The 23,297-nt window shown below is 43.7% G+C and overlaps 2 protein-coding genes and 1 non-coding gene across 3 annotated transcripts in view; 2 read left to right on the forward strand and 1 right to left on the reverse strand.

The window, feature by feature from the left end:
* Nucleotides 1-23,297, forward strand: part of LOC131483916 (uncharacterized) — a 103,336-nt gene that overhangs the window by 11,360 nt on the left and 68,679 nt on the right. The window contains exons 2-3 of the mRNA XM_058682269.1: nucleotides 5,169-5,826; nucleotides 6,468-6,575. Of these exons, the coding sequence (XP_058538252.1) occupies nucleotides 5,169-5,826; nucleotides 6,468-6,484 (675 nt within the window). The 3' untranslated portion in view covers nucleotides 6,485-6,575. The remainder of the gene's footprint in view (nucleotides 1-5,168; nucleotides 5,827-6,467; nucleotides 6,576-23,297) is intronic.
* Nucleotides 5,146-5,219, forward strand: TRNAN-GUU (transfer RNA asparagine (anticodon GUU)). The gene has a single exon. It is a non-coding gene; the product is annotated as a tRNA-Asn (tRNA).
* LOC131483917 (L-lactate dehydrogenase A chain-like) overlaps nucleotides 19,595-23,297 on the reverse strand; it is an 86,659-nt gene continuing 82,956 nt past the window's right edge. Inside the window, 2 exon segments of the mRNA XM_058682270.1 lie at nucleotides 19,595-19,680; nucleotides 21,104-21,280. Coding sequence (XP_058538253.1) covers nucleotides 19,595-19,680; nucleotides 21,104-21,280 — 263 coding nt within the window.

Here is a 23,297-nt window from a genome sequence, read left to right on the forward strand (position 1 = left end):
CCTCAACTGATTGACCGTTGCCTCCCACCTCCAGGCAGTTCACAGCTGAGAAATTGAGTCTCCCTTTGGCAGTTGCCGATTTTCTTTATTCTTTTGAAGGGAATGGAAAGAGGATATCTGTTCCGATTTTTTTTTTTTATGTTTATTTATTTACTTTGAGAGAGAGAGCGTGCGAGTGGGGGAAAGGGGCAGAGGGAGAGAGAGAATCTTAAGCAGGGCTCCACACTCAGTGCAGAGCCTGAGTGGGGCTAGATCTCACGAACCCTGAGGTCATGGCCTGAGCCGAAATCAAGAGTCGGACACTTAACTGAATGAGCCACCCAGGCATGCCTCTTCCGATTTTTTTTTTTTTTAGTGTTAATTTTTAATAGGTAAATTCAGACTGAGAGGCCTGCCTGTTCAGCAGCACATTCACTGTATAGATGGCATAGCAAAAAACTATTGCCTCGAAGTGTTTCTGTGAAAGCATCATGGGAAATACAAGGCTGTGGCTTTTGTATTAACAGTGTTGTGGTCAACAAATGGACTGTGAGGTAGAACCTATCCAAATTACTGAGATAACTGTAGGCTTCTTTTCCTGGAGAAGTTACTGGCGTATACTAAAGAAAGTTAAAATCCATGCTGTCCCCCAACCCCCATAATATCTAGCTGAGGCCAGGATTCTTTTGGTCTGGACACAGTTGAAATCATCAACACAGTTTGTGAATAATACTTTCCCACTAATGAAAAAAGCAATGACTAAAATTTTAGATCTGTATAATTTGGCAAAACCATACAAATGATTTCTATATACAAAGGAAAGCTTTGTGACGAATAAACTCTAGTTTTAATAATTTTCGTCCGACACATTAGGTAGTGTATCAATATGTGATTTCTGCCTCTCTACCTTTTCTCTTAAATCATGTCTATTAAATTAAAAGTGAAATGGAGATAATTATCTGAGTAATTTCACAAAACCTTCCCACTAAGTGAGACAATTTTAAAAATGAAGAAGGGGCTCCTGGGTGGCTCAGTTGGTTAAGTGTCCGCTTCGGCTCAGGTCATGATCTCACGGTCCGTGAATCCAAATAGTAGTAGCGTAGAATAATCTAGCATTTCATTGTCTTCAGTAACTAACCATCATACATCTACTATTAATTACTATGAAAGGGGGAACCCGGCTGGCTCAATCTGTAGAGCATGTGACTCTTGATCTTGAGGTTGTAAATTCGAGCTCCATAGTGGGGAGAGAGCTTACTCAAAAAAAGAAAAAAGTTTAAAAGCTAGATCTAGATTTTTATGTTTGAAATACATTACAAACAAAACCAGCTATATATAGTATTTTCCAAGTGCCAGAAACTTTTCTAAGTGCTTGTCTGATTTTACCCTCAAGATGAATGCTAAGAATGAATCCTAACATGCATGTACTATTATTATCTTCCTCTTACAGTTGAGGAAACTGAGGCACAGAGAGGTTATATGACCTGCCCAATGGCACACAGCCATTAAGCATAGAGCTAGGTTCCAATCTAGGCAGCCTGAGTACAGCATGCATGCACTTAACCATTACACTCTTCACCAATTCTGGCTTTAAAATGCAGAAATATTCATGGGTGCCTGGGTGGCTCAGTTGGTTAACCGTCCGACCTCGGGTCATGATTTCATGGTTCATGGGATCGAGCCCCAGGTCAGGCTCTGTGTTGACAGCTCAGAGCTTGGAGCCTGCTTCGGATTCTGTGTCTTCCTCTCTCTCTGCCCCTCCTCCACTCACACACTCTCTCTCTGTAAACATTAAAAAAGAATGAAATGGAGATAATTATCTGAATAACAAAACTTTCCAGCTAAGAGACAATTTTAAAAATGAAGAAGGGGCAAGCAGGTGGCTTGGTCAATTAAGCATTCACTCTCTGCTCAGGTCCTGATCTCCCAGCAGGCAGCCTGCTTGGGATTGTCTCTCTCCCTCTCTCTGCTCCTCCCCCATTCATGTGCACACACACTCTCTCTCTCTCTCTTAAAATAAATAAATAAAAAATAAAAGTGATGAAGACACAATATTCTAAAATACGTTTCTTAATTTTCTTAGTTTGTGAGTAGACCCACCTTAGCAGTAAACTGTGGAAGCAATTGTTCTCTGTGAACAGTGTTTTGGACGCTGCCATTGGCCTGCTAACCTGACAACTGGCCCTTAGTCAACAGTTTTGAATGATACTTTTTGTGAGTAGGAAATAGAATTTAAACTTGAAACTGCCTGGAAGGGTTCAACTCTACTATAAGTCAGTTTTAAAACATGACTTCAATGGCTTTGGAAATTGGTCTCATAGTTTTCTTGCTCTCAGTGACACTTGGTTTAGTGTTCTCTTTTAACTTGTTTCCCGGTGCCACAATCTTCCATTTATTGAGATAATTTCTCCAACTCGCTGTATTTACACAAAAATCCTGACCCACTGGGTTTTTCATTTTTAACCACTCAGTCACCATCTTGCTGAAATACAGTCATTCAAAAGAATGAAGGTCACATACCAGTGTGTTAATGGGAATCCTGTGAGTTGCCTATTCTGTTGGTCTGAGGCTGGAGGCACGTTATCTGAAAGCAGTGGACTCGTGCTACCTGGAAGGTCTATAAATCAACGTGGTCCATCTTGCCTTGTCTGGTAAGACGGGTGGATCCCATTTGCACAGATGTTCTTTCTCTCCCTCTCTCTCTTTTTTCCCCTCTAAGAAGGAAATAAAATATATAGGCCCATTAATCTGCACAGGTCAGCCTCTTTGATAGGGCACATTCTTGGAAAAGGTAAAGTTCAATTGTGTATGATACACAAAAAGGGGGCAAAATGCTCAGTCCTTTTCACTTTTAGTAATTATAAAGACCTAAGTACAGGGGTGCCTGGGTGGCTCAGTCGGTTAAGCGACCGACTTCAGCTCAGGTCATGATCTCACAGTCCATGAGTTCGAGCCCCGTGTTGGGCTCTGTGCTGATAGCTCAGAGCCTGCAGCCTGCTTCAGATTCTGTGTCTCCCTCTCTCTCTGACCCTCCCTCGTTCATGCTCTGTCTCTCTCTGTCTCAAAAATAAATAAACATTAAAAAAAATTAAAAAAAAAAAGACCTAAGTACTAATGAAGCCATAAAACTTGTTTATCTTAGGTTATCCTGAAATTTAAGAAAATATAATGTATGTTTCTAAAATTACTCCAGTGGGCTTAATTTGGGTTTAAATACTGGGCATAGATAGAAGGCCTAAGAGGAAATAACTGCCAAGGTTTAGAGGACAACACATACTTTTATTTTTGTAAGGGGTCATTTTGCATAAAAGCTGTTTGATAGCTTATTATTGGAGCAAAACACTGAGGTTCCATTTAGTGTATTTAATATTTACACATTCTTTTGAAGTATTTTCAAGAAATGACACCAAAAACAAAAAACACAGGAAAACAAAAAAGAGACAAAGCTAATGAGCCGTGGAAATAGCCATTTATTTTATTAAAAAATATGAACAACAGAACCAGACTCAAGACTGAGTTTAAAAACAAATGTGGCATTCACATAGACACATTTTTAGCATGCAAATTAATATTCCTTTTTGAATCAGTTTTTCTCATCAGCTGCTTCTCATCGTCTCTCTTTTTAGAAGTTAACCTGTTCGTATGATGACTGAAGTGAGCCAAAGAGCTGAAGGTATTCACATGAAAAGAACAGTTTCTAATATTATTTTAAGCAGGAGGGTTAATGCTAAGTGAAAGGGTGATGAGGGACCTCCTTGCAGTTTGCTTTCACTGAACAGACACAGGAACAACAGCAGCCAAAAGGACACTCACTTTGGTATCCACAGAAGTAAAACCAGCGGGGTAGTCTTCCAATAACAGGTGCATAAAATACAAACGAAGGTTTCTCATCATATGTGAAGGTAGCAGCATAAAACGAAATAAGACCCATTAGCTATTCTTTAGAAGCGCTTCCTGGATTTTTTTCCCCCCCCAAACTCAGAATTTTCGAGTCAATTTCTAAAAGTTTGTTTAAAGACGACTGGTACAGCTGGGTGTGAATTCACAGCTGTTTCATGTCCCAGTGCTTTCAAGGAATCCTGCTAATTGTTTTCCAAAGCCAATTTAAATTGCCTTATCAAGCCACAGGAACTCCAAATGTTGATTGGACTGAGGATGTAGCCACAACCTCTATAAATCACAAAACGAATTCTTTCTCCAGGGATTCTGGGCAAAGCAATGTAGTGACTGTTCAAAATTTAAATATAGAGTTGTCAAGTGGAAACGAGCAGTTATTTGAGGAGAGAAGAGGCAAAAAAGAGTGTTGAGCGTTTTGAAGAGTACCTCAGCGGACATCTGGAAATAGTCACACAAAGGGGAAATTTTTCAGAGAGAGCATCTATAGAGATTTTTTGTCAACAGCTAGGGATTTTTAGGAGTTAGAAATCATTCTTTTTTTCTTCTTTTTCCTCAATTGGGCTATAAATATCCTGCGAGACGTGTGTTTCAAGTGGCATGGCTCAAATGTGCGTATTTAGGCTACATCTAGGGAGCATGAAGGGCGATTTAGCAATGAACTAGAATGCACAGGACTAATGAATGTTACTGTATGTAGCTTTTTCCTAGAGCTCTTTTCCAATAAAAACATGTCAGTGACAGATAATTGCAAGCAGGCCAGTACGTGACAAGCAAACGGGGATTGCCTATATGTACTTAATAATACCTGGAAAATAAAAATAAAGAAGGCAAATAAATACAATTCAGATAACCTTATGAATGCCACACAAGTAAATCATGAAGATTAGCGAACAAAACACTGGACAAAGAGTTTGAAACAAAATGCAAGTTTCTCAGCGCACAAGATTAAATTTTTTATTTCCCTATAAAAAGGAAACATCAGAAATAGTTATCTTCTTGAAACAGAACGTTCCAAACGGGAGCTGGGGGGGGGGGGCGGGGAACGACGGTATTTTAATACACGCTGCAATCTGAAATTCTGCTCGATCTTGTTGTATTTTATAACTTCTCAATATGCTTTAAAGGCTGAAAATAAAATGGAGAGACGTAGATATACTGAGTGAAAGATTCTAATAGTATGAATCGGGAAACAGCAGAGAAAATAACAGGCGCGCATTGCCTTTATACTTCCCCATAGAAGCTATAGCTGGCGTAGCAAGTGGCACCGGAGTCTCTGTGGCGCAATCGGTTAGCGCGTTCGGCTGTTAACCGAAAGGTTGGTGGTTCGAGCCCACCCAGGGACGGCTCTCTGTCTTTTGCGGGCTTGTCGCCGGTACTTTTGCACAATTCTTGGAGTTCAGACCTACAGACGACTCGGAGGTGGATATCCGGGGGTTGAGGGAAAAGAAACCGCCCAACTCACTTCGCCGCCCACCCTGCGTGCGGCTCTTCAGCTTCCGGGAGCGCTGGCGGCCCCTCCCCCAGCCGTCCCCTGCTGGAGACGGGCAGGTGGGCTCTTCCTGCCCTTCCCCGGGGTCGGAGGGAGGGTCCAGCGCCTTAAAGCCCGCGCCTACTTTCACTTGCGATCTCCCAGTTCCCAAACTCAGGCCGCTGGGTGCCCAAAGGAGCCCTCGTCCTCCTCGCTCTTTCCTGAAGCTCAGGCCGCACAAGTCCCTTCCCTGCCTCGCCAGGCTCCCGCGGGCTCCGAGCGGACCGGCAGGCTCTGGCGGCGAGCGCCGAGAGCGCGCAGAGCCCGGGCGGGCCCCCTCAGCCGCGCGCGCGCGGCCGCGCCCGGGGCTCGAACCCGCTTCCGCAGCTCCGAGCGGCCCCGGAGGCCCCGGCGGCGGGAGCGCGGCCCGAGCTGCTCTCGTTCTGCTTCAGGACCCCTGAGATGTCAGAGGTCGCGTGCATGTATGTATTTAAGAGGTGCCAAGTTCAAGCTGCACATTGATTTAAAACTCTTCACGGTTTTTAACACTAATGTTGAATCGTGCGTGCAACGGTGGTCTCGTCTCCGTCCGCGTAAGCATAAACTCCCGTATAATAACTTCAACGTTGACTCTTCCTGGTACTGGTGAATTCAGAAATGTTTGTTCTAAAGCCTTTGAGGGGGCTCGATCGTAGGCGCATTTATGTATTACATTTCACTTTTTATACTCAAGGGCCAGAATTTTATAGAGGATGGAAAGGACCTGCCACATTTCCCATCTATTCGGAAAGGGAGCAAACCTGCTTTTTGTTTTTGTCTTTTAACAGCTGTGTGACTGTGTTCAACTTAAAAAAAAAAAAAATATGAGAAAGATTCAAAGTGAAACTGCTAACATATTTTGCCTCGATAAGCATATACGATGGAGTTCCCAAAATGCAAAGTCCTCTGAAAATAGTTACCTTGTACTTCATTCTCTAAATATATGCTGCCTTTCAGAAGTAATCATAGTTTCTTCATAATTATTGTCTTGGGTCTAGATTACAGAAACGTGAAGGATGGTTCTGGAGAAAAGGGATGTTTTATTCCCGCAAATGAATAGTTATGCTTTTCTTTGTATTTTCAGGTGTACATGTTAATTAGGGCTCACATTTAGTGAGTGTTCAGTCCTGGCCAGTCACTGCTCTGAGTGCTTTCATGGAAGAAAGTGCGATCCTTACAACAACCCTTCCAGGTAGGTCCTACTGTTGCCACTGTACAGATGAGCTACCGGAAGCAAAGTGCAGTGGGCCGATTTGCCTGAATCTGCAGTTAGTCACTAGCGTGGTACAGATTTGAACCCAGGCAGTCAGGCTCCAGAGCCCATGCTCCTCACTGTTGTACTATACTTCTCCTTCTGACTTAGAGCTCCTTGATTAATTAGTTAATTTAAAACCAAAGGTGATATTTTTAATGAATTTTTGTGAAGTTTCATTAACATTTTGTTCCAGAGTTCATGAAGGAAAAAAGAAACCCATCGAACATTCATGGAATACTAAAGGGCATTGTTAAATTGCACATTCATTGTGCTGCTTCGTTTTATTGAAATGAAAACTGGGTAGGAACATGAAATCTTAATGTGAAATGGATCTTTGGGAAACAATTTGATAGCATTTCCTTGGAGAAGGCCAGATTAGAAACAAAGACAGGCTGGAATAGCCCAGGCAAAATAGGGAAGAAAGATAGAAAGAATAGATTCAAGCAATGGGGGCTAATGTGCAGCCTAAGGATTCTTGGATTGATGTTTGGCCTTTGGGATATACCCATACAGACCCCGATTTCGGGACACTTTGGGGAGATAGCACCACGGTTTGCCCTGGACAGGTGCCTAGGCGGCAGTTTTAAATTTGATCCTAAAATTTTTTTCAGTATGTTCAATCTCATCCTGTTTCGGGGATTAATAGGATTTAGAGGCCAGAAAGTAAAGAGGAGGGATTAAATGAGAATGGAGGCGGGGCAAGGAGTGCAAAACTGCCCTCTAATGTAAGTAGTTGATTTTATTATGTAGGCAGGTGCTTAGTGCATTTCCTCCTACTCGCTGTGGCATACAGAGAAGACAGGTGGGAAGGCTTTTGGAAAAATCGCTTAAATGTTTATGGAGAAATTGGCTTTGTAAAATTTCAGTGTGTATTTTATAGATGTTGCAATGAATGCTACTTCTGGGGAGCGTTACTTGGTTTTCAGTTTCTTGGTTCTGTGATACCAGCAAAGCCCAGAAATGCGTCGAGATCATTCAGATCATTAATTGAAGACGGAAGAGCCTTTAACAGTCTATGTCGAGCATCTGAATATGTAAATATGTTCCTAATATTGTTATCAAACAGTTGTATACTTAAACTTCATGTATCAAGTATGAGAAAAACTCACTAAAGTAATGCAGTAAAAGGTGAACATAGGTGCTGTGGCTTACGAACTTATTAGAGAAGGTGCGATTCAGGTAACTCGTAATAAATAATAATTTAAAATATTTTTTTATATCACCGCATTTCTTTAAATAATGGAGGTCAGGAGGAAGCCACATGGGTACTATGTCTCTGTTTTCATTTCTAACACCTGCGTCTGATGTCATACGATACAAGGTTTGGGGGGGGGGGAACTTTTAAACTGCCAAAGAAACACAAATGCCTTATTTCTGCATACGTGACACATCATAACGAGTAACGCCAACACGATTTTTAATTTTATTTCTCGGAATTTTGCTGGGCTTGAGGCCTAAAAAATTCAACTTACAGCTATAGCCGGCGGAGCAGGAATAAACTGGTGGTAGGATAAACTATGATACATTTAGCTAGAAAATAGTTGAAGAAGTTGAAACCTTTTAAATAACTAAGAATGTTAATTGTATCGGGGCGGGGCGCCTGGCTGGCTCAGTGGAAGGAGCGTGCAGCTCTTGAGCTCAGGGTTGTGAATTCAAGCCCCACCTTCGGTGCAGCGATTACTTAAATCAATTAATTAAAAACAACAGTTTCCCATTCCTGTTAAAAGAATGTTAATTTTATCAGCCGCAGAAAGCCATTAAAAATTGTTTAGACTCATATACCTTAAGAAAACTCTTAAAATACAATTTTAAAGGAAACTCCTTGTAACCTACGTCTTAATTAATAAATAGAATAATTATCAACATCCCAGAGACTCCCCCCCTTGTTCTCCTCCCCGTCACCAAACTATAACTTTTAAATTGGAAACATACGGATTCTCAGGTTACACTGAGCATTTTACGTTGTCTTAGATGGGGAGTCAAAAATAAATTTACTACCAAACGCTATCAGATGAGTACTTACACATGACGATCAGGAGAAATAATAGAAATTGAAAATCAGTTTTCCATGCCTGCTCACTTTTGATCTACCATCTACGATAAACTTGGTAAGAATAAATTTGTGCTATTAAGGCGGAAAATATGGGAAATTTACTATCTATTTGAAGTTTTGAGTTTTGTCTGTAAGTAGATAAAAACGGCTCCTACCCCCACCTATTTAAAAGCATGAAACATGGGGCACCTGGCTGGCTCAGCCGGGGGGGGGGGGGGGGGGGGGGGGGGGTTTGGGGGGGGGTGTGGGGGGGGTGTGGGGGGGGGAGCATGGTGGGACTCTTGACCTTGGGATTGTAAATTCGAACCCCATGTTGGGTATAGAGATTACAGAAAAATAAAATCTTTAAAAAGATGAAACAATAATAACCTAGAAATTACTATGACGTTTATGTTAATCAAAATTTTACTTTTGAAAAACAAATTTAAAAAATAAAATAAAAATTTGAAAAACAATAAATTTTAAAACCAAAATGAGATTTGAGATTAAAAGTGCAGAAAGATGATGCAGTAGTTTTCAAAATAATATATTCTAAAATCTCAAGGATCCAGAGGCGTCTGTTGGAGGAAAACACATAGTCATGCTGTTATTTGGAAACTATAAATAACTATAAAGGAAAATCTAATTTGTGTGGGGGAAAAAAGCCATGTTTAAAGCCGTGGAAAGTTCAGTTTTTAATACCGCTAAGGAGAGGCTTCACAGAAAGGGTCAGCATGTAAGAATCCAGAGCAAAAATTTTACTTTCTTTCTTCAAAGAAAATTCTTCATTGTTATCAAAGTAGTGTATGTATAAGGTTATAATAATAAATATGTGTAGAATTTACTATGTGATATTTACTATATACTATGTAATAGAAATCATAAATAAGATAAAACATGCAATACTTATGGAAGTAGTGAAATAAATTATGGTATATTGTGTAGACATTAGAATACTATATAGCCATTTACATAATATTTTTCAGGAAAAAGGCCTTTGGACAATGTTAAAATATAGAATCAGGTATAAAAAGTTAGATTCAAAAACAGTCCAAAAAGCATGATCCTAATTTTGTAATGAGACTAAATTACCTACATAGGGGATCTCTAAATATTTCTTGATGGTGAATGAAATACATCAAAAGAAGATTATTAGTGATTTTTCTTTTTTATACTTTACTTTCCAAATTATCTGTAATAAGCTTGTATTCTCTTATTTGTTAAATAACATGTTTATAATATAAAATAATACCCGAACTCATACTATGGATACAATTTTGAATTCTACTTTTCTCTCTTTTTTTTTTTTTTTTCAACGTTTTTTATTTATTTTTGGGACAGAGAGAGACAGAGCATGAACGGGGGAGGGGCAGAGAGAGAGGGAGACACAGGATCGGAAACAGGCTCCAGGCTCCGAGCCGTCAGCCCAGAGCCTGACGCGGGGCTCGAACTCACGGACCGCGAGATCGTGACCTGGCTGAAGTCGGACGCTTAACCGACTGCGCCACCCAGGTGCCCCTACTTTTCTCTCTTAAAACTAACACTGAGGAGATTAGGGAGCTCATATATAAACCTTTGTGTACACGATCAAATGATTTTCAACAGGACTTCACAGACCATTCAAGGGAGAAAGGACAGTCTTTTTAACAAATGTTGTGGAGAAAACTGGATTTCCACATGCAAAGAATAAAGTCGGGTCCTTCCCTTACATCATATACGAAAATCAACTCAAAATGGGTCAAATACCTACATGTAAGATCTAAAATTATAAAACTCTTAGAAGAAAACATAGGGGGAAATCTTCATGACCTTGAATTTGGCCGTGATTTCTTGGATATGACAACGAAAGCACAGGCAACAATTTAAAAGTAGATAAAATGGACTACATCAGAATTAAAAACTTCCGGCAAATGAATGACACTATCAGTTGAGTGAAAAGGCAGCCCGTGGAATGGGAGAAAATATTTGTAAATAGTATATCTGTTAAAGGGTTAATATCTGGAATATATAAAGAACTTCTACAACTCAACAATAAAAAGCAAACAACTCAAAAGTGGACAAAGCAGTCAAGTAGACATTTCTGTAAAGAAGGTCTACAAATAGGGCACCTGAGTGCCTCAGTTGGTTGAGCGTCTGACTTCGGCTCAGGTCATGATCTCACGGTTCGTGAGTTCAAGTCCCGCATGGGGCTCTGTGCTGATCAGCTCAGAGCCTGCAGCCTGGTTTGGATTCTGTGTCTCCCCCTCTCCCCTCCCCCACTCACGCTCTGTCTCTCACTCTCAAAAATAAACAAAACATTAAAAAAATTAAATAAACATAAAAAAAAAAAGAAGATATACAAATGGCCAGTAAGTCCATGAAAAGAAGCTCAACATCAGTAATCATTAGAGAAATGCAAATCCAAACCACAGGGAGATATCACGTCACCTACATTAGGATGGCTACCGTTAAAAAACAACCGAATAATAACTACAAGCTGTAAATAAATAACAAGTGTGGGTGAGGACATGGAGAAATTGGAATCCATGTGCGTCGCTGGTGGGAATGGAAGGTGATACGGTCACTATGGAAAACGGTGTGGTGGTTCCTCAAAAAATCAGAATTACCATAAGGTCCGGCAATTCTGCTTCTTGATACATAACCAAAAGGTTTGAAAAACAGTATGTCAGAGCAGCATTTGTACACCCATGGTCATAGTGGCTAAAGTGTGGGTATAGAGTTTTAGTTTTGCAAGATGAAAAGAGTTTTGGAGACTGCTAGTACAACAATGGGAATGTCCTTAACAATACACTTAACATGATAAAGATGTTAAGTTTTGTGTTCTGTATATTTTAACCATAATTAAAAAATGTTTTAAATTATTTTGAGGGGTTGTGTTCCCCCTCCTATGAAGTATATAATAAGACAGTAGAGTATCGATGCAGGGATAGATACGTAAAGCCAATGGGAATGATTGAAAACCCAGAACCATACTTAAAGACATTTAAACAATTTTTTGAAGATTTTATTTTAAGTCATCTCTGCACCCAGTGTGGGGCTCGAACTTACAACCTGGAGATCAAGAGTCACACGCTCCACCAACTGAACCAGCCAGGTGCCCCAAGGATATTTAATTTTTTAAGAAGGTGGCTCCGGGGCGCCTGGGTGGCGCAGTCGGTTAAGCGTCCGACTTCAGCCAGGTCACGATCTCGCGGTTCGTGAGTTCGAGCCCCGCGTCAGGCTCTGGGCTGATGGCTCTGGGCTGATGGCTCGGAGCCTGGAGCCTGTTTCCGATTCTGTGTCTCCCTCTCTCTCTCTGCCCCTCCCCCGTTCATGCTCTGTCTCTCTCTGTCCCAAAAATAAATAAAAAACGTTGAAAAAAAAATTAAAAAAAAAAAAAAAAAGAAGGTGGCTCCGCAGGCAAGGGGGAGCATAATTCCCCGCTCCTTAAGTGTGTGCTGTGAAGAGTGATTTTCTTCTAAAGAGTACAGTACGGAAAGGGATGGAGAGAGCAAGGAAAGGGCAACTTTACTGACAAACACTACCTCAGCCAGGTGATCAAGGACAACATCAATAGAGAGAAGCCATGTTGGTAGTATGTTCCCTTGATATGATGGCACTTCGCCTCTGTGGTCTTCCTTCTCCCAACCCGTAATCCCCAGTCTACTCATGATGAAAACATTAGACAAAGTTCAGCAGAGGCTCATGTTGTAGAATACTTGCCTGGTCCTCCTCAAAACTCAAAATCCTCAAGAGCAAGGAACGTCAGCAATTATTACAGCCAAGAGGAATCTAAGGAGACAAGACAAGTAAATGTAATGTAGTATCCTAGATAGAATCCTGGATGGAAAAGGTCATTAGGTAAAATCTAAGGAAATATGAAGAAGCTATGGACTCTGGATAATAATGTGTTGATAATGGTTTATGATAACGAATGTACTATATTAACGGAAGATGTTAATAATAGGAGAAAGTAGATGTGGGGTGCATGAGTACTTTGCACGATGGTCTCAATTTTTTCTGTAAATCTAAACCTGTTCTAAAAAAGCGAGACTATTAAAAAATACCGGGTGGCCCTGCGGAACAGTGGAAAAAGGACTGAATTTTCAATATATGGTATGGGGACAATTGGTTATCTATGTAGAAAGAACGAAATTGTATTCCTACGTCACACTTCACACAAAAATTAATTCCAGATGAATCATAGACTTAAATATGAAAAATAAAGCAGTTATGTTTTTAGAAGATAATGCAGATAAAAATCCTGTGGCCTCATGGTAGGGACTTTCTTAAATAAGACCACCCCCCCCCCCAAAGACCCCGAACTCATCACAAAAGTAAAGATTGATAGATTTTTTTAAAGATTTTATTTTTAAGTAATCTCTACATCCAACGTGGGACTTGAACTCACAGCCCTGAGATCAAGAGTCACATGCTCACTGACTGAGCCAGCCAGGTGCCCCAAAGATTGATAAATTGGATTACATCAACATTAAGAGGTCTCTCTCTCTCTCTCTCTCTGCTGGGAAGGGAGAGGTTCTCCCCCTCCTCTCGAAAATTAAAAAACAATTAAGAACTTATGTTTATCAAAACACATTATTATTTATTTTTTTAGCAATCGAGCGAGAGGGAGAGGGAGAGAGAGAGAAGGAGTGCAAGTGGGGGAGGAGCAGAGGGAGAGGGTGAAGGAGAGAGAATCTTAAGCAGGCTCCATGCTCATTGTAGGGCCCTACGTGGGGCTCCCTCTCACAACTGTGAGATCATGATCTGAGCTGAAGTCAAGAGTCAGATGGTCAACCGACGGAGCTACCCTGGCACCCCTCAAAAGACGTTATTGAAAGAGCGAAATGGCAAGCCAAGAGTTATAATTCATAAAACCAACACTGGAATCATATGTAGATTAAAAATCATATGTAGATTTATTTATTTATTTTTTTTTTTTTTTAATTTTTTTTTCAACGATTTTTATTTATTTTTGGGACAGAGAGAGACAGAGCATGAACAGGGGAGGGGCAGAGAGAGGGAGACACAGAATCGGAAACAGGCTCCAGGCTCCGAGCCATCAGCCCAGAGCCTGACGCGGGGCTCGAACTCACGGACCGCGAGATCGTGACCTGGCTGAAGTCAGACGCTTAACCGACTGCGCCACCCAGGCGCCCCAATCATATGTAGATTTAAAAAGAAGAAGAGAAATACCTAATAGAAAAACAGTTAATGGCTATGAACAGGAAAGTCAAGTGGCCAATAAACATCTGAAGAGATTATTTCATTAGTAATCAGGAGACTGTAAATTACATTTGGAATGAGTTACCATTACACAGGCACCAGACTGGCAAACATTTTAGCCTAACACTTGCAAGAGTTGGTGGGGGGGGGGGGGGGGTGGTGAGGAGGATAGAAAATAATAGGAACCCTTAAACATGGCTGTATTTGGTGGAAAACGAAACTTTGGAATTATCTGATAGAGATGGTTTGGTATCTTATTTTATTTTATTTTTATTTAAAATTTTATTTAAATTCTAGTTAGTTAACATACAGTGCAGTATTGGTTTCAGGACTAGGATTCAGTGATTCATCACTTACATACAACACTCAGTGCTCATCATAACAAGTGCCCTCCTTAATACCCATCACCCATCTAGCCCAGCCCCCACCCACCTCCCTCCATCAACCCTCAGTTTGTTCTCCATCATTAAGAGTCTCTCATGGTTTGTTTCCGTCTCTCTCTCTCCGTTTTTTCCCCCTTCCCGTATGGTCATCTGTTTTGTTTCTTAAATTCCACATAGGAGTGAAATCATATGGTATTTGTCTTTCTCTGGCTGACTTATTTCACTTAGCATAATACGCTCTAGCTCCATCCATGTCATTGCAAATGGCAAGATTTCATTCTTTTTGATGGCTGAGTAATATTTCAGTGTGTGTGTGTGTGTGTGTGTGTGTGTGTGTGTGTGTATCACATCTTGATCCATTCATCAGTCAATGGATATCTGGGCTCTTTGCAGAGTTTTGTTATCATTGAAAATGCTGCTGTAAACATCAGGGTGCAGGTACCCCTTGGAATCTGTATTTTTGTATCCTTTGTTTAAACACCTAGTAGTGCAATTGCTGGATCATAGGTTACTTCTATTTTTTACTTTTTGAGGAACCTCCATACTGTTTTCCAGAGCGGCTGCACCAGTTTGCATTCCCAGAGATGGTTATCTATTTTATGAGACTGACGCACTGCCCACCGCACCAAGAGGGCTGCTTCATTATCTATTTTAATACAAACTTGGATTCATTGAGCAAGTTGACACAGATCAAGTTCCTAGGGAAATGGATCCTGAGATTTGGGTGTAAGCGATTTTTGAAGATTGCTCTATGGAAAGACACCTCTGAGGGAACAAGGGGAGTGAGATTGAGCAGAGGGCAGAATTGAAATGAGACACGGTTTCAGAATCCCATGGGGAGCTCTGGAGCTGCGGAAGCCTTCCCAGAATATCCCAAATCAAGGCACGGGTGCCGGGCTTTTGTACCTCCACGTTAAGTCATCATCTGATGTGGACCATCCATGGGGAGAGGCCGGAACCTTGGGTAAAACCTCTTTCTTTGCCGAGGGAAATTCTTGAGGAGTGATAAAGCTGGAGTTACCAACATCCAACATTGCCAGCAACAGCAAGACTAAGTGCCTTGCTCCTGAGGGTTTCTCTACTGACCAAATGTACTTGCTTTGTATGGTAAGTTCATTCCATCTTCTCCACGATCGTGGACAGCCTCTTTTTCTGGGAAATTCACAAGAGGAAAGTTAGTGGGATGAATCATAGCCCTAACCATTGTAGCTGGTCTTGAAGCTACAATCGATATTCGTCATCTCTGTCCTGATCCTTTGCTAACACTTCCTCTGGTCTAGGAAGCTTGTCTCACGGAGTGATGCTGACTTCCAGCCTTGGGGGGTGGGGGGTGGGGTCTGAACTCATGCTCATTGCACCCTTTGTAAGCTGTCAATTCTGCATTTCTTTATTAACAATCAAAATTGGACAGGTGTCCCAAGAGACACCACAAGTGAGTCACCTGGCTGTGAATGCATTCCTCTCCATACCACGTAATAGCAATCCTTCCTCCTCCTGGTAATCACAGTCAAGTACTCCTTCCAGAAAGATGACTAGTTTTCTTACCTGATGGTCTCTTGACAAAAGGAGCTTGAAGTGACCTGGAGGCAGCTATGCTTTAAGTTTAATGACAGTCTCGCTGTATCCCTTGGTGGAAGCATTCGGCTTAGGATCGTGGGTACAAGGAAGTACAAATTTCTCAAGTAGGTTACTGAAAGGGATGGTAAACTGTTGACTCCTACTTATAATCCTTGGTTTTCAGACTCCTGTATTCTATGTATTGGGGACACAGTACCAAATAACAGTCATTGATTTCAGCTATATATTACTATGTCCCATGGAGTGGCCATCCAGGGTATCATTTCCAAGCTGGCTTTGGCTTTGGCTCAGTTATGTCTTTAAGCAGCCATTCCACTCTCCTCTCAGGCCAGCAGCTTCTGGATGATGTAGTCATGAAAGGCTAAGTTGGTCCCACGGTCATATGCCCCTCCTGTTGCAGTGGCTCAATGCAATGCCATGCCACCGTTTGAGCACCAGTCTTAGATAGGTTTTGTGGGTTGCCAAAGGGAAATCACTGCCCCTGTCGGGGTGCAAGGGGTCCAGGGTAGTCTGCTGGCCACCAGTGACCAGTTGATATCCTTGACTGGTTGCCGTATTAGGGGCTTGGTGTTAGTTTCTCTTACTGACAGAATGAAACGTTCAGCAGTGGCTGCAGCTGGCCTTGCCTTAGCGGCTGCAAGTCCGTGCTGTTGGGTCTGTGCATACACAGCCTCATCCCTAGCACCATGGCTGTTCCATTTATGAGCTCATTTGATCCGCGCTGGGGTGGCTGATGACAGACGCAGGCTGGTGTCAGCTGGCTAAGGTGTTTTGCGAGGGCCTCTTCTTTGGTGGAGGTTTTCTTGTGGGAGGTAACAGACAATACAAAGAACTCCACTTTTCATGCCTAATACCATTTGCTGGCTCTTCCACATTCCTCTCCCCCGGACCTCCCTACCCTATTTTGTTGTCCGTTGCCACATAAAAAGCCACACCCAAACTTAATTATGACACTTTAGTTATATCTCATGATTTCGCGGTTTGGCCGGGGCCCCGCCTGGGGCTCCTGTGCTGGTGTTGTGTGGGGTCTCTCACTCAGTTGCAGCAGCGAGATGGGGCTGGGCTGGTCGTCTGGCGTCTCGGTACTCCTCCATGTGAACACTCCATCCCGCAAGATAGCCAGAAGCTCTTGTATGTTGTCTTAAGGGACAAAGAGGGAGGAAGTAGAAGCTACTTGGCCTTCTGAAAGCCTGGGTTCAAAAGTCCTGGAGCCTCACCTCTTGCATTCTGTTGATCAGCCCCAACCCACATTCATTGGGACATTAGCTTGGTCTCCTGTTGAGTAGCGGTATGTGCATGCAAGGAAGGCCAGAGTTATTAGGGTTGTCCTTGAAGAGTGGCGGCCACAGTCCATCCTCTGGCCACTTTTCATATTCCCCCCTCATATAAAATATGACTCATCCCTTCTTCCAAGACCGTAAGTCTCATCTCATCATGTCTCCACCTGAATCCGGGACTTCATCATTAAAATTAGGCGTAGGCGTTGATGGGGCTTCTCAGATGTGTTTCCTTGAACGTAACATCTTAGGTATGGCTCCTCTTGCTCTAAAGAATTATAGAAGAGGGGCGCCTGGGTGGCGCAGTCGGTTGAGCGTCCGACTTCAGCCAGGTCACGATCTCGCGGTCCGTGAGTTCGAGCCCCGCGTCGGGCTCCGGGCTGATGGCTCGGAGCCTGGAGCCTGTTTCCGATTCTGTGTCTCCCTCTCTCTCTGCCCCTCCCCCGTTCATGCTCTGTCTCTCTCTGTCCCAAAAATAAAAATAAAAAATGTTGAAAAAAAAAAAAAAAGAATTATAGAAGAGATAAGTTGCTTGCTCGACACTCACCCAACGATGATGAGGCAGGAACGGGCAAATCAGAATAGCCCAAAAGGGGAGACACAGCGGGTATTGCACAGTTACAGATTCATATAGTAATTTTGAAATCCAGCAGGCAACGTGCTGCCAGTCCTTCATTTTAAACCAGTCCTGATTTGTGCGAATAGCTCCCAAACCTCTTGCCTCTACCCTGAGTCATCCTTCCTTTTCCATAATAAATGGCCTCTCTTTGAAGCTAGACAGCTTTCTTAGTCTGTGTACCGCCTATGGAAGTCTGAGGACCCAATGACCGTTTTTCATTACGAACAGTCTCTATCCCTTTTGGTCCAAATGGATTCAGTTCCCTGAAAGACATCGTGCATTTTGTTTGTATCGAATCATAATCAACTCCATTTGGCAAAAGCCATACCTGCCTTCTTTCTGAAACAGGACTGGGAAGTTGGTCTGGAACAACTTCCTTATGGTTCTTAGAAGCCCTGTTGGCTAGTTGAGAGGTACGCCCTTCGGATTCTTAGAAGGCTTTTTGTTCCGCTGGAAGGCCCTGTGACACATCACCTAAAATCTTCCTGAGCTTTCAACAAAGTGTCTTCTAGGTCCATCCTTGACCTGAACTTTACGCCGAGGCAGGTTTTACTCTCAGGCTCCTGGATTTGATTTTTTTCTTTTTTCCCTCTGGGTCCGTTTCTTACCTCGAGAGGCTTTCTTCATCTGGAGAGACAGCATTGCTTTCAAACCTATTCAGTCCTGGTTCCTTTATGTTCCCTCTCAGTTCTGCTTGAAAACTATACTTCCTTTTTTTCTTATCTTCCTCTTCATGTACTTTTGTCATAGGCAGCTCAAAACAAAACAAAACAAAAACAGTTGGAGCTTTTCCACCGTGCCTATAAATATCCCCAGCCGGACCCGTGAGTTCCTTGGGTACCTTTTCTATTTCCCGCCTCACTGTACACGACAGTTTGACCGCTGTGCTGTGTGTGTGTTTGCACCATATACTGTTAATACAGAATACTCAGGTCCCCTTGCCTTTAGTCTCCAATGACGATTTTGTCCCTGTCTCTCAAGCCTTCACGAATGGTCTCTTCAAGGAGCTCAGCCTTCTGTTTGCCACTTGGTCCCAAAGCTAATGCGACGTGTTTTCATTTTCTGTCCAGGTAGACACCGTATTTTCAGACCCCAAGTTCCGCTTCAGTCACCTATCGTTGCGTAACACGCCACGATAAAATCCGGTGGCTTAAAACAACAGCCGTTTTACTGCATCCCTTGATTCCATGGATGGACTGGGGCTCAGCCAAGCAATACCTTTACCGGTGTTGCCTGGGGTCTCTCATGTGTTTGCGGTCGGGTTGGCACTGGGACTAGATGCCTTGCACCTCAGGCTCCTCCATGTGGCCTCTCTCTCCACCCGGCATCTCATCTTCCAGGGCCCTTCTCTCCAGCGGGGTAGCCTGGTTTTCTTCAAATGGCAGCTCAGGGCTCAAAGAGCCAGAGGGTGGAAGAAGCCAGGCTTTCTTAACGTCTGGGCACAGAGGTCTCACAATGTTGTTCCTCTGCATTCTGCTGGTCAAAAACAGTTCTCGGTTGTGCCCAGATTCACAGGGAGGGGACGCAGGCCCCTCTTGTTGATGAGTATAGCACCGTGCCTGTTGAGGGCGTTAGAGAATTATCTGGGGTCTTCTTTGAGGACTTGGCTACCAGTCCTTTGATCTTTTACCTTTGTAGCCCCAGACTAAGCAGCCAAGCCACTCACCGCTGCCATGAGTCTATATGCATACATTACCTTGGGCTATGTCCCTGTCCACAGAGAGGTACCATCTGAGTGAGACTCCGCCCATTGAAAGGCTTTGTCCTCATTGCTGCCTTTCAGGGTCACTCCTCAGGGGGGCAGTAGTATAGTTAGTATACATTTTTGGCTTGCACCTGCATCCCGAGCTGACCCACTGTGACTACATGCAGCCTTTTTCTTCCTTTGTCCTCCGGTCAGAAGAGACCTCCTCCCACGCCAGCTTCCCAATATGGCCATAGATGTTGACTGAGGGAGAGGCAATGCTGGTGGATGAAATGGGGATTTAGGGCCACCTGCCCGTGTGGCTTGCTTATCTCCTTTCACCCTGATCCCAGAGGTATCCCTGCCATCTTACAATGGATGGCCGCGGGGCCTGTGCAACCTTAGAACACGGGGGGGGCGGGGGGGGATCTGCTAGAGCCCAGTTCAGGCTGGGCAGTTCTGGGCTCATGATCACTCAATGGCCTGTGGTCAGGCATTCTGTTGCCAGGGTCCCGGCGCATGTTCAAAGGTGGTTTTTAAATGATAGGCGACAATTTGCTGCCGATGGCATAGCCTTGGTCCAGAACTGTGGGGGTATGTATTGTGATTCTCATTTTTGGAACTGCCATTGACTCCACAAGGCATCTTTGCCTACCAAATAAATAAATAAATAAATAAATGCCAAAAAACCAAGACTCCTCTAATACCACAGGGTATGTTGAGTTGTATAGCCCACAAGGCAGGACTACATGCGTTGCAGCCCAGACTTACTGCAGGGCCCTTTCCTGCCCTAGACCCTACTCACAGCTGTTCTCACGGCCTTTTACGTCACCTGATAAATAGGTAGAAATAGTGTTTTTGAGTCTCTAGCAGACATTTTTGCTTTTTTTTTTTTTTTTTTTTTAGCGGTGGGAATTGTGAGATGCAGCACTTTGCCAATTGCTTTTGGAAGGGACGCTTGAGACCACAGGGTTCCTTATAACTTCACCACTGTGGTGGCCCCTGAATCTCTGTGGGGTTCGTTTCCCACGCTCTCTGGATCGCGCAGGTGTTACCAGTACCTCCGAGGTTCTTTTCCTTCTTTCTTATCTGGTCTGCCTGAGGTGATGTCGTCGGTAGAGCCAACCCCGTGATGTTCTGCACAACGCCCAGACAGTCCGGGTCCCCTCTGATCATACTATGACTCGGAGCGGGAGAATGAACATCGCCCTGGAGCTAGACTGGAAACACAGTCTCATGTGTGTCCCACATGAAGGCAAACTGCTTCTGACCTTCCTTCCTTCCTGGTGGGACGACCACCTGCCATACACCCAGGGCCGTGGTACCACTGAGGCGACTGCTTAAGCGGTCATCTTCCGGGAATCATGTGGTTTTTGTAAAGGTCGGACCAGTAAATTGAATGGAGATGTGATGAGGACCTCCACTGCATTCTTTGGATGTTCAAGGGTGGTGTTAATGTCTTCCATCCTCCTGTCACATGATATAGTTTCTGTTTACCAACTAGGCTGGGGGCAGGAGGGGACACTTTCAGAGTTTCTGTTTGGCTTTTCCCTCAAGGGTCCCTTTTGCCCCCACAGGGCGGGGAACCAATGTGGGACTTTGTGCCAGCTATCAAGTATATCCATTCCGGTTCTGCATTCATGCATTCAGCACTGCTGGTTCATGATGTCACAGTGCCATTTATTACCCGGGTTGTGCCAGTGCCCACTCTGCTGGGAGTAGGGGGCGGTGGGGATGGTGTGGGAGCATGATGATAATTTAGGTCCTTGGGTATTAGCGTTAATTCTGACTCTGTCGATGTCCTTGAAGTGTCTGGGAATTCCTCTTTCCCCCGGTGTACCATAGCGAATGGCTCTACGTCTCCCTGGCAGAAGGATTGGGAGAATCTTTATCTTATATACTGGACATGAATGATAGGATTCTTCCACCTGGGGCCTAGTCCATTCTTCAGTCAGTGGGCTTTCAGCCTGAGTAATGACTCAGATCCAGAAACTGGGCAGAGTACAGCAGTTCTTGGTCGGGATCGCTACTCTCTGTCTCTAGAAGATCCATCCTTCTTTTGATTGTACGGTTGGACTAATATGCTTATTGGCTGCTCACCCATCTCGTCCCTGAGAATGCTGTGTCCTGTGAAGCATCTCCTTATCTCAGTGGGTCAGACTCCCACACCTTCAATCTAATCTTCCCAGGCATTGCAATAATTGTCCACGATCTGGCCTCCATTACTCCAGGACTCAATCACCCAGTTGCTACCAGGGAAACCAATTCTGTCAGAGTATCCCCAGTATCAGTCCAAGAAGTCACTACAGAAGACAGCAGGACTGCCCCTCACCCCAGCGCGTTCTCTTTTTATTAGAGTGTCTTCTGGGCGCTGCCATTGAATATTGTCGGTGGGTAAGTCTTCTGGCCTGAAATAGTATAACCACTCTAGACCATTTTTCTGAACACCCTGAAACCTTTATTCTCTTGTTTGTTCTGGCATCTCTGGCATTTCCTCCTCAACTAATGTAGCTGTGTTTCCTACCTGATTCTCAGAGCCATCTCAGGCATCATCTCAGGCATCATCTCCCAGGGTGCTTGTCAGGTTGTAGGTCATAGGATCGTCCATATCGATCAGCTTTCCTTTATCCAGCTTTGTTTTCTACCCACCTTGTTCTGACACCCAAAAGATCTGTCCCAAATCTTGGCTTCTGCTGGTACATGTTAGCTTGGTCCTATGGTTCCTTTTGCGGAGCATAATCTCTTTTCTCCCCCAGCAGGCTGGGTTCTGTTATGCCTTTTAACCCTACTGATTTGTGTGATGACTAGAGGGGAGGTGGGGTTAGGTCTGAAGGGAGTGCAAGGTCTTGCAAGGCAGATGACTCTGCATCATCTTCAAACAAGGAGTGAGTGCTGGCCATTTACAGGAGGAATTGGGCCACTCCTGCAGACCCAGAGGCTGAGGAGGGAATGTAGGAAGTCAAGATGTCCTCATCCCATGCCCTAGGGCAGGCTCTGTCCCAACAGGTCCTAACTTTGGGTAGTAGATTGGCCTGGCTTGAGAATTCAACCTCTTCTGAAGCTCTGCTACTCTTATAATGAGTCCTGGGCTTGACCCTGAGACTTTTCTGGTCTCTACTCAAAGGAGATGAGAGTCTCTTTATATGGTGCCGACGAGGCATGACTTTCACGCTGACACTTAATTGGTGATTAATTAACTTCCACCTTTCATTGTCCTTGCCTAGTTCTTCCATTGTCCTCGGCAGCAGCCAGTTTCATAATCCTTGTAATGACCACCTTCTCTATCTCTCAAACTCCTGAGATACTGCCTTTACCAGTGCTTTCCCTCCCACCAGTAACCTACCCCCATTCACATGGTGAGCATTTTAATACTTCCACAACTATCTCAGGCTAGAGACTATCCATGCTCTGTTTACCACCAGTTATGGGTCTTCATTGCCACCTGGCCAGAGGTTGGTGCAGCTCCAAAATTTCATTTTAAAGCCTGCTTCCTAGGACCCCTTCCAGCACTAGCCGTTGCTGCTTGGATGATCGTAGTAGCCAAGCTTCTGAGATTTGCACGTGCAAGTTTGAGAAATGCTCTCAGGAACAGCTCTTTTGAGGGACCAAGGGAGGCTTGGGCAAAGGGAGGCGTTGAACTGGAGTACAGTTAGCAGTAGCAGCCCCAGCTGATTCCATGGGGAGTTCTGAGGCTGAGTAGCCCATCTGAGATGGATTACATCAAGGCATGGGTGGGGGGGTGGCTGGGCCTTTGCACTCTTGTATCAACCAGCCATTGGATGTGGGCTGCCTTTGATGAAGGGGCATAAACTTAATGCAGGGCAACTTCCTTTGACTGAGGGTAATTCCAGAGGACGAATTCACCTGGAATCATCAGCCGC

This window comes from Neofelis nebulosa, chromosome 8, assembly GCF_028018385.1.
Source record: "Neofelis nebulosa isolate mNeoNeb1 chromosome 8, mNeoNeb1.pri, whole genome shotgun sequence".
In the NCBI taxonomy this organism is placed as follows: Eukaryota; Metazoa; Chordata; class Mammalia; order Carnivora; family Felidae; genus Neofelis; species Neofelis nebulosa.